General features: G+C 48.7%; 1 protein-coding gene across 1 annotated transcript in view; it reads right to left on the bottom strand.

Annotated features, from left to right (window-relative positions):
• The window catches only part of ccny (cyclin Y), a 235,335-nt gene extending 221,169 nt beyond the window's left edge, over positions 1–14,166 (bottom strand). The window contains exon 1 of the mRNA XM_080212423.1: positions 13,870–14,166. Coding sequence (XP_080068549.1) covers positions 13,870–14,020 — 151 coding nt within the window. The 5' untranslated portion in view covers positions 14,021–14,166. The remainder of the gene's footprint in view (positions 1–13,869) is intronic.
• Between the last annotated feature and the right edge of the window lie 362 nt (positions 14,167–14,528).

Genomic DNA, 14,528 nt, shown 5'->3' with positions numbered 1-14,528 from the left:
CCTGTTTCCGTGCTGTATATCTTTATGACTCTAAACTCCAACAGCAGAAACTCATTCTTTCCAAGCTGCTCATTCTTTTCTGTACCACAACTGGATCCCCCCCACCCCTTTTGCAAAAGTTTTCCTCTGGGCAACACCCCTATTAATCCTGGCAATTCTGTTTTTGGGGACTCTCATTCACGACTGCAGGGAACAGTATTCAGCTTCCAACTATATCAGTCTCTATTCACTCCTGCACCTCTCCTTCCCTCACCCCTCAACCCCCACCCACTACTTCAGTGGCTTCCTGCACCACACAGCCATGGGTCAATTTGCTCCTTGGATCACATCCATACCATCAGCAAGAACTTTTTCTTATTCTCACACAGGATGCGGGCGGCACCAGCCACGCCAGCACTAATTGCCCATCATACCCCATGAACAATGGCTAAGGCCCAGGCTCACTGGTGACCAAATATTAATATTAAATAAGTAACTGCCAGGTAAAGACTTGGCTGTCATTGACAGGATGTGGAACAATAGAACAGGAGTTTGGTTTCAATAGAGTTCTGCCATTTCCTGTGTGGAAACTGAAACAACACTGCCTCTCAACAATTTTCCTAGCCCTTAGTTTGGTGGAGAGCATGAAAAACAGTACAAGCAATTCACCGTCTGATCAACTTTCCACAGTAAGAAGTCTGACAACACCAGGTTTAAGTCCAACCGATTTACTTGATTCAAATAAATCAGTTGGACTTAAACCTGGTGTTGTCAGACTTCTTATTGTGTTTACCCCAGTCCAACGCCAGCATCTCCACATCATGACAACTTTCCACAGCCAATTTGTAGACACACAAAAGCAATGCGTTTACAAAGAGCCACAGGTGAAGAGGGGATCACTGTGCTCACCGTTGTCGTAATCTAGAAATCTACCACTAAACCTCTTTTGCCAAGAGGTGAACTGATGGCACAGGACTCGAGGGGAGCTTGTTTTCTAACAAAGACAATCGCCTCTCGAGCAGCTCTCAATTCAGTCGACACACTTGGCTTTGAAGGCAGGAATAACAAAAAAAGGGAATTTCAAAAGGAGCAATCACACACAGTGCTGCTTACAAGTTAATGCCCCATGCCAATGCTGCCAAATTCAACTAACACTTCAGCAGCCCGTCCAGGCAATTTTTGAGTCCCCTTCAGTCAGTAATTATTTGCCTGGGAGGCATTGCAAAGGTCACAGTTTCATTTGTAGCCGCATCCGAACACATTTGCTTGGGCCTCAGCTATCTATAAACAAAGCTACAGATAAATAGGTCGAAGAATTAGCTAATTGTCATCTTGTTTGGTGAGCAGCATCAAAAAGACAAAGCCACATAGCACAGTGAACACTTCCCTGCGTACCAAATCAGCCTTTGCTAAATCGGTTCAAGTCAGTAGACTGGAACAGCCCAATCTATCCACACAACTGGCTATCGCGACGCTAAAAAGTTCACTTGGAATGTCAGATTTGCTATCGTTCTACTCCAGACAGGCTTTCCATTAAACTGCAACTGAAAATACTAACATCTTCTACCTGAACACCGAACTGAGCATTTTCAGTTATTACTTGCATTTTAACCAGATAACACAGTTTACTACATGATGAGTTCAAATTACACCCTTCCTATAATATCTGGAGTAGGAACACTGGGTGGCTTAGCTAACAGAAATTGAAGGGAGTTGAGGCATAGATGTTGTCATCATACCCGATACAGTGGCACGGTGGTTAGCACTGCTGCCTCAGTGCCAGGGACCCAGTTTCAATTCCCGGCTTAGGTCACTGCCTGTGTGGCATTTGCACATTCTCCCCGTGTCTGCATGGGTTTCCTCCAGGTGCTCTGGCTTCCTCCTACACGCTAAAGATGTGCTTGTTCGGTGGATTGGCAGTGTTAAATTCTCCCTTACTGTCAGGGGGATTAGCAGGCTAAACAAGGGTTACAGGAATAGGGCCTGGGTGGGGTTGTAGTCGATACAGACTCGATGGATCAAATAGCCTCCTTCTGTACTGTTGAGATTCTATAAGTCTATTCTATGATTCCAAGACATGGGCACTACAATTTAGTTCAGTTCAGTTTAGCTCAGTTGGCTGAGCAGATAGTCAGTGATGCAGAACAATGCCAACAGTACATGTTCAATTCTCATACCGGCTGAGATTATTCATGAAGCACCCGCCTTCTCAATCTTGCTCCTCACTTCACGTGAGGTGATACCTAAGTTACAAACACCACCATCATCTGGGACTATCCTGACTTTATCTTGCCCTTCAGATCACAAAGGCTCGTAACAGCAGAAGTGGATACATGTGGTGGGAGGTGAATACATTGGCAAAATTCAGTGACAATCCATCATGCAAACCAGCTTCCCATCCATTAACTCTGGCTACACTTCCCACTGCCTCGGCAAAACAGCCAGCCTAATTAAGGACCCCATGCACCCCCAGGACATTCTCTTTTCCACCTTCTTCCGTCGGGAAAAAGATACAAAAGTCTGAGGTCACATACCAAACAACTCAAGAACAGCTTCTTCCCTGCTGCTGTCAGACTTTAGAATGGGTTTGGCTTGCATTAAGTTGATCTTTCTCTACACCCTAGCTATGATGGTAACACTACAATACTGCACTCTCTCATTTCCTTCTTTATGAATGATATGTTTTGTCTGTATAGCGTGCAAGAAACAATACTTTTCACTGTATGTTAATACACGTGACAATAATAAATCAAATCAAATGACAGAAACAATTAAGCTGCGCAAGATCCTGAAAACAAATCAGGCCTTTTACTCCGCTTGCAAAATTTACCAAATTGGAATACGACAATACCATTTTGAAGTCATTATTCTTACTAAAGATAGATTACTGAAGGCAAGCGTTGATCTATTTTTACCCATCTGTTGCTGACTGGCCTACTGTGCATGTCCCTTGTTCTACTTTCATTTCTGACTCTGGTGTTCTGCTTTAGTTTCAAAACCACTGTGCAACTAGTAATATTTCACTATGATTCTTGCATGAATTAAAGAATTGAGATGTATGAGTTGCTTGCACTTACAAGGGCACGCCTTAATGAAAGGTATCTAGCAAACTTTCCTTACAAAGTCAATGAAGCATCAAACGTGATTTAGAGTTGCACAGGACGTGATTAAAATATATATAGATGTCGTTTAATTTTTACTCCATTCTTAAAGGTTACAATGCCAATGGGCAGATTTGACTGGGCAGACCTGAATCCATCTCCTTGCTTGCTCCAAAAACCAAATTCAAACTGAATCCAATTTGTTGTCCCCACGAGAGACAAACAAGGTCCAAGCTACAAAATAAGGCACTGTTGCTGACCAAGGCTTGATCTTACGCTCGACTTAGCCAAAAGGCCAAGAGGCACTTTTTGGTACTTTTATTCTAGTCAAACCCTAATTCAAATCAATTTTAGTCCCACGACGGACATACCAGGTCCAAGCTGTCAAGACAAGAAGACATTGCATCCCATTTTGGGCTTGATCAAACAAGATCCAAGCTGACAGGATGAGGCATCACACCTCTTCATCTTAGCCGAAAGGCCGAAGAAGGCTTTGAAAAAAATCGCATCAGGTAAAGCCTCAGTTTAACCTCACTGGCTATCCTGAACCTTTACTCTACCCTAGCCTGGGCAAACCATGACCACAGGCGTCAGCACATCCCAAGCGCAACGGGCTAGCCTTGTGCCCTGTCTGATCATGGTTTCAGCCCTGCCAGGTACATTCTTCACTTCTCCACTTCAGCAGTGACAGGCATTCAGCCTCTGATCTTCAGGTAAGCATTCTCCAAGGCGGCCTTCACGACAACGCAGAGTCACTGAGCAGAGACTGATAGCCAGATTCCCCGCACGAGTATGGCCTCAACTGGGATCTTGGGTTCATGCCACACTATCTGTAACCCCCATGACTTGCCTGGGCTTGCAAAATCTCACTAACTGTCCTGGCTGGAGACAATACACATCTCTTTAACGTGTGCTTAACCCTCTCTCCACTCACATTGTCTGCACCTTTAAGACGTGATTACCTGTAAAGACTCACATTCAAACCATTATCTTGTAAATTGAGTTTGTGTCTTTACATGCCCTGTTTGTGAGCTGAAATCCCACTCACCTGATGAAGGAGCAGCGCTCCGAAAGCTAGTGGCTTGTGCTACCAAATAAACCTGTTGGACTTTAACCTGGTGTTGTGAGATTTCTTATTATGTCCAACGCCGGCACCTCCACATCACAGGTATGTTCTTCAACAAGCTTAAAAAAAACAGGTAAGCCAAACATTTCTGCTTTGACCACGCCACAATCCTCATTGTGAAAAGTGCCCTTTAACAGGAAGTGACTGCTAATTTTCTAAATCAGCTAAGTATTTATGAAGCACTTGGGGGAAGCCAACTTGCTGGCTTTTCTGCTTCACACTGTCTTCCAGCCAAATTTCCATTTAATCCGGCAAGGGAAAATCTTGTACACTTATGTTGACTTTCAAAGGGGGCTGCTTTACAAGCAAGCTTACCTCCTTCATGCTATTGAAATTCAACAAGAAATGGGCCGTCAATATTTCTTTCCTCACATTCAGGTTGGCAATTTTTATGTGTGTTGCACAAAGTTTAAATATACAAAATTCATGGAAATCTAAGTTAACTGTATTAGCTTCTCAGAAGGTTGGTTATTAGTTTAATTTTCCTAAATAGGAAAAAGTCCAATCATTTGCAGTTTAATGAATGCATCTAAGCCTCTTTAATAAAGCTCATCAATTTTTTTTCCATAAATTATGACAGAAATGAAAATTAGTCAAATTCACTATTTAATATGTACAAAGGATGATATGTTGCCTCCCTGGTAACAGGGTGCAGGATGTCACAGAGCAGCTGCAAGGCACTGTGTCAAGGAACGGTGAACATTGGGATGAAGACGCCAAGGCACAGGTAAACTAAGGGATGAAGACCTGCACGCTGAGTACAGGAGCTTAGGAGATAAATTAAAATGCAAGGCCTCAAATGTAGTAATCTCAGGATAACTCCCAGTTCCATGCGCGAGCTGGAAAGATGGTGTAGCCAGGAGGGATTCAGATTCTTGAGGCACTGGGGAAGGTGGGAGCTGTACAAACTGGACTGGGCTGCACCCGGGCAGAGCTGGGACCAATGTCCTTGTAGGGGCATTTGCTAGTTCTGTTGGGGAGAATTTAAACTAGTGTGGCGGGGGATGGGATCCCAGGATTAGGGTCAGATAGGTCAGATTCAGATCAGGAAAATGAAAGTGGAACATTAGCTGGTGACGTATAAGATGTAGTGATAGATTTGGAATGACAGAAAAAGCAAAGTTTAAAAGGACAAATTCTTAGAATCCTTATAGTTCCTACAGTGCAGGAGATGGCCATTTGGCCCATTGAGTCTGCACCGATCACAATCCCACCCAGTCCCTTTCCCCATAGTCCCACGTTATTACCCTACCTATCTCCCTGACACTAAGGGACAATTTAGTATGACCAATCAACCTAACCCACGCATCTTTGAACTGTGGGAGGACACCAGAACATCCAGAGGAAACCCATGGGAAGAACGTGCAGACTCCACACAGACGCTGACCCAAGCCGGGAATCGAACCCGGGTTCCTAGCGCTGTGAGGCAGCAGTGCTAACCACTGTGCCACCATGCCGCCACACTGATGGGATTAAACTGTTTATATTTCAGTGCATGATGTGGCGATGCCAGCGTTGGACTGCGGTAGGCACAATAAGAAGTCTCACAGCACCAGGTTAAAGTCCAACAGGTTTATTTGGAATCACAAGCTTTTGGAGACTCACCTGATGTTGGAGCAGCGCTCCGAAAGCTCGTGGTTCCATAAAAACCTGTTGGACTTTAACCTGTTGTTGTGAGGCTTCTTACTATATTTCAATGCAGGGAGTAATACAAACAAGGTGGATGAGTTAAGGATATAAGTAGACACATGACAGCAGGATGCCATTGCAAAAAAGGAAACACCTCCAAAAATAAGAGTGGTGCTGCCAGATTTAGACCCCTCTGGTTGGTTAGACCTCAAAACGTAGTAATCTCAGAATTACTCCCAGGAGTCGGCATCTCCACATCATGGCTAGAGGAGTACAGCAGAAGATAAAATAGAAAAAGAATGTGTATGATTGGCACAAAAAACTAAACACTGCAGGTAGCTTGATCTAACGATGGATGGCTAAACCAGTTACACTCATGCTTGCATGTCTTGGAACTGAAGCAGACAACCTGGGGATTGTACTGAGAGAGACTGAAACAGCCTGTGTCCAAAATATATATGTGTGTGTGTGTGTGTGTGTGGGGCGGGGGCACGCAAAACACTGATTTCATTTGCACAACCATTAGGTGTAGCTATTAAATCTCTGCCTTAGCTAAAGAATGAGTCTGCAAAAATAAAATCTATTGACTATGAATGCCTGTCAGTAAACAAATCACTCCTTTCATTTTAAATCTTCCGCTCCACGTCAAGTTTTGCAAGGGAATTAGACCATGACAAGCGTCTCCAAGATTTCTGCTCATATGACCAGGGAAAAAACTTGGAAAAACACCACAACAGAAAATGGGGAGCTTTATTTCCCCCAACCCTGGCTTATTCTAATTCAAAGGCAGAGCTGACCTATTTAGGAACTGCCTTTGAAGTATTTGCTACGTTTTTTTACTGAGAACAAGCAGCATATGGTAGATTTCCTACACTTTGCTGGCATCCAAATCTGTTTGTGTTATGTAGAGGTTATGTAAACTAGCCTGCCCTCTGAAATTCTCAACCTAAACCAGTGCACGTTGATACATCCTCACTTTAAAACCTTTACTTTAAAAGCCTCCTTTAACCAGCTTCAATCGTCATACCCCAACTCTTCCCTTCAGTGTTCATCTCCCCTCTGAATTACATCAACAAGAACATGCATTTACCCAGCATTATATAAAACAACCCACCACACTTCACAAGAGTGTTATTTGATAACATTCGATACCAAACCGCAAAGAGATATGAGCACAGCCCATCAAAACCTCAGTCAAAGAAGTGAGTTTTTAAAGGAGCAATATAAAAGGAGGAGCAAGTGAGAAGTGCAGTGGTTTCACAGAACCATAGATTCCATTCAGAACAGGAGGAGGCCATTCGGCTCACTGAGTCAACACTGACAACAATCTCTCGTAGGTCCTATCCCCATAACCCCACATACTTAACTGCTAGCCCCCCGACACTAAGGGGCAATTTAGCATGGCCAATCAAACCAGGCCCCATGTCTTTAAGACTGTGGGAGGAAATCTACACAGACACAGAGAAAACATGCAAACCCCATGCCGACCCAAGGCCGGAATTGAACCTGGGTCCCTGGCGCTGTGAGGCAGCAGTGCTAACCACTGTGCCATTTCTGGAGGGAATTCCAGAGCACGGAAGAGGGCTTCAGCAGCAGATCCGCTGAGGTAGAGAAAAAGGCAGTATTAACGAGTTGGGAAGCTTAACCTCAGCATGATATTCAACTCAAATTATGAGCAATCAGCTCCAGCACAGGAGGGCAGCTCAGGATGGAGATTGAATCAGTGGAGACATTAGTCTGTGGTGGAAGCAATTTCCTGGGTCTTCCCAACGTTCAATTTGAGGAGATTATGGCTGATCCAGGACTGGATGCCAAACAATAACTTGTATTTGGATAAAACCTTTACCATAGTCTAGTCCTTTAACATTGCAAAGCACCCCAACGTGTTTCACAAGAGCCACACGAGACACATGAGACATTAAGTCAAATAATCAGAAGCTTGGTCAAAACGGTAGGTTTTAAGGAGTGTCGAGAGAAGTAGAGGGTCAGAGAGGTTGAGAGAATTCCAGACCTTGGGGCCTAGGCAACTGAAGACAGCCAACAATAGAACAATTAAAAATCAGGATCGTACAAGGAGTCAGATTTGGAGAAGGGCAGAAATTTTGTAGGGTTGCAGGTGGTGGTTACAAAGATAGGGAGGAGTGGGCCATTAAGGAATTTGAAAACAAGGGAGAGAATTATAAAACTGCAGCATTGCTAGACCAGGACACTAGTTCAGGTGCGCTCTGGAATTCCCTCCAGAAATGGCACAGTGGTTAGCACTTCTCCCTCACAGCACCAAGGACACAGGTTCAATTCCAGCCTTGGTCGGCTGTGTGTGTGGAGTCTGCACATTCTCCCTGCATCTGCGTGGGTTTCCTCCGGGTGCTCCAGTTACCTGGACACGATAAATTGCCTCTTAGTGTCGGGGGGGGCTCATAGGGTAAATATGTGGGGTTACAGGGATAGAGTCTGCGAGGGATTGTTGTCAGTGTAGATTCAGTGGGCAGAATGGCCTCCTTCTGCACTGTAGGGATTCTATGATATATAGGTAAGCGGGTACTGCTGTGAGTTAGGATACACAGTCAAATTTTGGAGGAGTTCAATTTTATGGAGGATGAAGTGAGTGGTCAGACAGTCCTGGATTGGAATAGGCAAACCTAGAACTAACAAAGGCGTGGACAAGGGTTTTAGCGGCCAATAAGCTGAGGCAATGCCACAGAAATGGAAGTTTGTATTGGAGCAGGTATCTGGTCAAAATTTCAGCACTGGGTCAAATGTGACACTAAGGTTATACAGACAAAATGTATCAATCATACAGAAGGAGAGAGACAGAGTGTAGTATTACAGTCACAACTGGGGTGTAGAGAAAGATCAACTTAATGCAAGGTAGGTCCATTCACAAGTCTGATGGCAGCAGGGAAGAAGCTGTTCTTCAGTCAGTTGGTATGTGACCTCAGACTTTTGAATCTTCTTCCCAGCAGGTGGTGTGGAAGAGAGAATGTCCAGGGTTCTTGGGTCCTTGATTAAGCTGACTGCATTTCCAAGGCAGCAGGAAGTGTAAACAGAGTCAATGGATAGGAGGCTGGTATGTGTGATGGACTGGGCTTCGTTCACAGCCCTTGGGAGTTTCTTGCAGTTGTACACAGAGTAGGAGCCATATCAAGCTGTGATACATGCAGAAAGGACACTTTCTATGGTGTATCTGTAAAGGCTGGGAGAGAGTCACAGTGGACATGCCAAATTTCCTTAGCCTCCTGAGAGGCTCCTGAGGTTCAACCTCAGTTGCCAGGGACAGGGAATGTGTTGGTGGTTAGGCAATAGAATTTGTAGCAGGGACCCGAGACAATTGTTTTGGTCTTCCCAAAATTTAGCTGAAGGAAACTTTTTGCTCATTCAATACCGGACGTCAGACATGCAGTGTTACAAGTTAGAAACAACGGATAAGTCAAGAGGTGGTAGTGACGGGTTTGAGTTGAGTGTCACCAGCTTATATGTGGAACCTGATGCTGTGTTGTCATACTATGATGTTGAGACATGTCTATGAGAAATAGGAGCATGCCAAAGCTAGTTTCTGAGGGCCTGAAGTAACAGTGCAGAGACATGAAGAGAATTGATTGCAATGATTCTCAGTCAATAACAGAAGAGATAAGAATTGGACAAAACAAATACAGTCTCTCCCAGCTAGATAACAGGGAGGCATTGTACAAGGATAAAAGCAAATTACCATGGATGCTAGAATCTGAAACTAAAAGAAAAAATGCTGGAAAATCTCAGCAGATCTGGCATCATCTGTAAGGAGAGAAAAGAGTTGATGTTTCAAGTACAGGTGACCTTTTGTCAAAGGATTGCATGGTCAACCATGTTAAAGGCTGTATACAGGCTGAGAAGAATGAGGAAGATAGGTAGTGTGGTCTCAGTCGCATGGGATGTCATTTATGATGGTTCAGTGGTCATCTTGGTGTGATAGTGGCAAAAAACTCAAATGGAGAAATTCAGTCATTAAATTGTGGGAAAACTGGCCCAGGTAAAGGAAGTAACATGTTCAAGGACTTTGAAAGGTTGGATTTGGGATTGTAGTTTGCAAAGACAGAGTGGGATGGGGAGTTTTCTTTTGGGGAGCAAGGGCATAGAACCGATTGTCTGACAACAGAGGTACTGAGAAAGTTAAACTAGATATAGTCTACATACATGTGTAAATTTGCTGCTTTCAGTGAATGCTTCCCATGGAGGTGGGAGTTGTTACAGATGAGAAAGGCCATTTGGCTCATCTAAATTAGAATCTTGGAAACCCTATAGTGTAGAAGGCAATCTGGCCCATCGAGCCTGCAGCAACAACAATCCCACCCAGGCCCTATAACCATAATCTCAAGTATTTACCCAACTAATCCCCCTGATACTAAGGAGTAATTTAACATGGCCTATCAACCTAACCCACACATCTTTGAACTGTAGGAGGAAACCGGAGCATTTACTTGACAGCTTACCTGTGAAACATCACGAAGTGTTTACAGATAAGAGAAAATGTTCTCTTACAAATGGATCAGCTAAAGGTAAAGAATGTGAACATATATATTTATACAACTGTCCTACAACCAGAAAAAAATACTCACGTGTAAAACAAAAACATACATCTTTAGACCTCTGTACTTTTTACTGTACCACAATACCTATGACAATAATAAATAAAAATCAAATATGCCTACACTGAAGTGTCAACCTACACAGAGTGCTCAAATCTGGGGTTCATAAGAACATAAGAAATAGGAGCAGGAGTAGGCCATCTAGCCCTTCGAGCCCGCCTCGCCATTCAATAAGATCATGGCTGATCTGTCGTGGCTCAGTTCCACATTCCCGCCCTCTCCCCATAACCCTGAATCCCCTCTCTTATCAAAAACCCATCAACCCGCGTCTTTCAAACATCAACTTTCTGACCTGGGACAAATGTCACCAGCTGAGCTGAACTGAAGACATGGGTTTTAAGGTGAGCTAAATCTTGCCCAGACTGGACACATGTTCAGTACATATTTGCATATCCACATCCCTAATCACATTAATACAGTCTGGCAGTGTTTGCATAACACAGAGAGAGCATTAAATCATGCTGGTGATTGAGATGGGATGTCTTTTATGGCCAGTTTTTCTCAGCTGACATCTACAACCATGGGCAACTGAGACTCTCTCTGAATCACAACATCGTGAAACCCCGACCCACCCCTGAGCAGAGACTTCAGTCCAGGCCAAAAATTAATACGGTTGAATCCACAAAACACATGTGTTAAACCAAGCAGAAAAAAACTCTGCCAAAATGCCAATCCGAAGTGCACATACACAAACACGGAGATCTCACTGGATCCTTTGACACACAAATTGCCCTGTGTAACTTGAAAGATCCTCCTGGATACAGTCAGAGGGGTGGGTGGAGGGTAAGGGGGTAGAACTGGAACAGAATGAGGGTCATTCATTTCGCACCAAATGTCCCGACACTCACTACAACTGGTTCAGGTCCACCTGGGGGTGGGGTGTTACACTCCTCCCCAAAGCACATTCACTTAGAGTCAGAACTACCAGAGTCCTCTCACATCAAAACTCCCCTGGCTGCCGGTAACATCATTCACATTCATTTCACCTGGTTGAACCCAGGGAGTGTTTGTTTAAAACAAAAAAACAACCTACAAACTGCTACACATTTCTGGGGATGTTTTACTGATGCCCGTTTCAAAAGAGGATATCAGAGCATCAGACACCCAGCCAGAGATCATGAAAGATTTGATACAGAGTGGCAGGCAGCTGGTTTCAAAATCTCCTATTGCTTTACCACCCTCCCTTGTCCAATGTAGACTCACACTGACAGTAACAGAAACACAACATTTATTTGGAAGTGAAACTAAACAATAAAATGAACATTGATCCTGTGGGCACTCTGGAGCAGAGGGACAAGGTGAACAACTCTGCTCGCTAAGCTGCAGCTTCTGACCATCCAGGAGCTGATGCTGAACCACCCAATGGGCCACAGGCATGTCCTATCCAGATCAGGGATTGCAGGGGGGGGGGGGAAAACAGGAGAATGGGGTGGGGTGGGGTGGGGTGGGGTGGGGTGGGGTGGGGTGGGGTGGGGTGGGGGGAAACAGGAGAATGGGGTGGGGGGGGAAGAGTGGGGGGGAATGGAAGGGGGGAATGGGGAGGGAAGGGGGGAATGGGGTGGGGGGGGAGGGAAGGGGGGAATGGGGTGGGGGGGGGAGGGAAGGGGGGAATGGGGTGGGGGGGGAGGGAAGGGGGGAATGGGGTGGGGGGGGGAGGGAAGGGGGAATGGGGTGGGGGGGGGAGGGAAGGGGGGAATGGGGTGGGGGGGGGAGGGAAGGGGGGAATGGGGTGGGGGGGAGGGAAGGGGGGAATGGGGTGGGGGGGGGAGGGAAGGGGGGAATGGGGTGGGGGGGGGAGGGAAGGGGGGAATGGGGTGGGGGGGGAGGGAAGGGGGGAATGGGTGGGGGGGGAGGGAAGGGGGGAATGGGGTGGGGGGGGAGGGAAGGGGGAATGGGGTGGGGGGGGAGGGAAGGGGGGAATGGGGTGGGGGGGGAGGGAAGGGGGAATGGGGTGGGGGGGGGAGGGAAGGGGGAATGGGGTGGGGGGGGAGGGAAGGGGGGAATGGGGTGGGGGGGGGAGGGAAGGGGGGAATGGGGTGGGGGGGGGAGGGAAGGGGGGAATGGGGTGGGGGGGGGAGGGAAGGGGGGAATGGGGTGGGGGGGGGGAGGGAAGGGGGGAATGGGGTGGGGGGGGGAGGGAAGGGGGGAATGGGGTGGGGGGGGGAGGGAAGGGGGGAATGGGGTGGGGGGGGAGGGAAGGGGGGAATGGGGTGGGGGGGAGGAGGGAAGGGGGGAATGGGGTGGGGGGGAGGAGGGAAGGGGGGAATGGGGTGGGGGGAGGAGGGAAGGGGGGAATGGGGTGGGGGGAGGAGGGAAGGGGGGAATGGGGTGGGGGGGAGGAGGGAAGGGGGGAATGGGGTGGGGGGGAGGGAAGGGGGGGAGGGAAGGGGGAATGGGGAGGGAAGGGGGGAATGGGGAGGGGGGAATGGGGAGGGGAGGGAAGGGGGGAGGGGGGAGGGAGGGGGGAATGGGGTGGGGAGGGAGGGGGGGAATGGGGTGGGGGGGGAGGGAGGGGGGGAATGGGGTGGGGGGGGAGGGAGGGGGGGAATGGGGTGGGGGGGAGGGAGGGGGGAATGGGGTGGGGGGGGAGGGAGGGGGGGAATGGGGTGGGGGGGGAGGGAGGGGGGGAATGGGGTGGGGGGGGAGGGAGGGGGGGAATGGGGTGGGGGGGAGGGAGGGGGGGAATGGGGTGGGGGGGAGGGAGGGGGGAATGGGGTGGGGGGAGGGAGGGAGGGAGGGGGGGAATGGGGTGGGGGGGGAGGGAGGGGGGGAATGGGGTGGGGGGGGAGGGAAGGGGGGAATGGGGTGGGAGGAGGGAGGGAGGGAGGGAGGGGGGGAATGGGGTGGGGGGAGGGAGGGGGGGAATGGGGGGGTGGGGGGGAGGGAGGGGGGAATGGGGGGGTGGGGGGGAGGGAGGGGGGGAATGGGGGGGGTGGGGGGGAGGGAGGGGGGAAATGGGGGGGTGGGGGGGAGGGAGGGGGGAAATGGGGTTGGGGGGGAGGGAGGGGGGAATGGGGTGGGGGGGAATGGGGGGGGAATGGGGTGGGGGGGAATGGGGGGGGGAATGGGGTGGGGGGGAGGGAGGGGGGAATGGGGTGGGGGAGGGAGGGGGTGGGGGGGGGGAGGGAGTGGGTGGGGGGAGGGAGGGGGTGGGGGGAGGGAGGGGGTGTGGGGGGAGGGAGGGGGGTTGGGTGGGGGGGAAGGGAGGGGGGTTGGGTGGGGGAAGGGAGGGGGGTTGGGTGGGGGGAAGGGAGGGGGGAATGGGGTGGGGGGGGTGGGGGGAAGGGAGGGGGGAATGGGGTGGGGGGGGTGGGGGAGGGAGGGGGGAAATGGGGTGGGGGGAGGGAGGGGGGAATGGGGGGTGGGGGAATTGGGGGGCGGAATGGGGGTTATAAGATGATGGAAAACGTACCGTCCACCGCCTCCCTGTCGCTGATGTGCTGCAGGTTACAGCCCGTGTCCTCCCGGCTGATGTCGGTGTCAGTGCGGTAAGTCTCCAGCCGAGCGTGGTTCCTCCGCAGCTTGGGGCTGGACGAGACGCAGCATGAGGTGGTGTTGCCCATTCTCACTCCCTGTCGGCACAAGATGCTTCAGCTTTGAATGAAAGGGTGCGATTCAGCCCAAAGGCAGCGGGATTTCCACACGGAGAGAGAGAGAGGGAAAAAAATTATAGCAGGGAGGAGGGAGGGAGGTGAAATCAGTGTGTGGGTTATCGGGGAATGTGGGATATTTGGGAATGCAGGGAGGGGGATAATCAAGGGAGGGGGGTGTGGGCTATTTGGGGATGTGGGGAGGGGGATATTTAGGGTTGTAGGAAGGGTATTATTTGGGAATGTGGGATTGGGGATATTTGGGGGTGTGGTTTATTTAGGGATGTGGAGAGGGGGATATTTGGAGGTGTGGGTTATTTGGGGTTGAAGGGAGGGGAATATTTGAGGTTGTGGGTTATTTGGGAATGTCGGGAGGAGAATAGTTGGGAATGTGGGGAGGGGGATATTTGGGCTTGTGAGTTATTTGGGGTTGTAGGGAGAGGGATATTTGGGGATGTGAGTTATTTGGGAATGTGGGTGG

This window comes from Carcharhinus amblyrhynchos, chromosome 2, assembly GCF_965287045.1.
Source record: "Carcharhinus amblyrhynchos chromosome 2, sCarAmb.v2.hapA, whole genome shotgun sequence".
NCBI classification, from domain to species: domain Eukaryota; kingdom Metazoa; phylum Chordata; class Chondrichthyes; order Carcharhiniformes; family Carcharhinidae; genus Carcharhinus; species Carcharhinus amblyrhynchos.
Note: the sequence above shows the minus strand (reverse complement) of the source record. Positions and strands in the feature narration are given on the sequence as shown.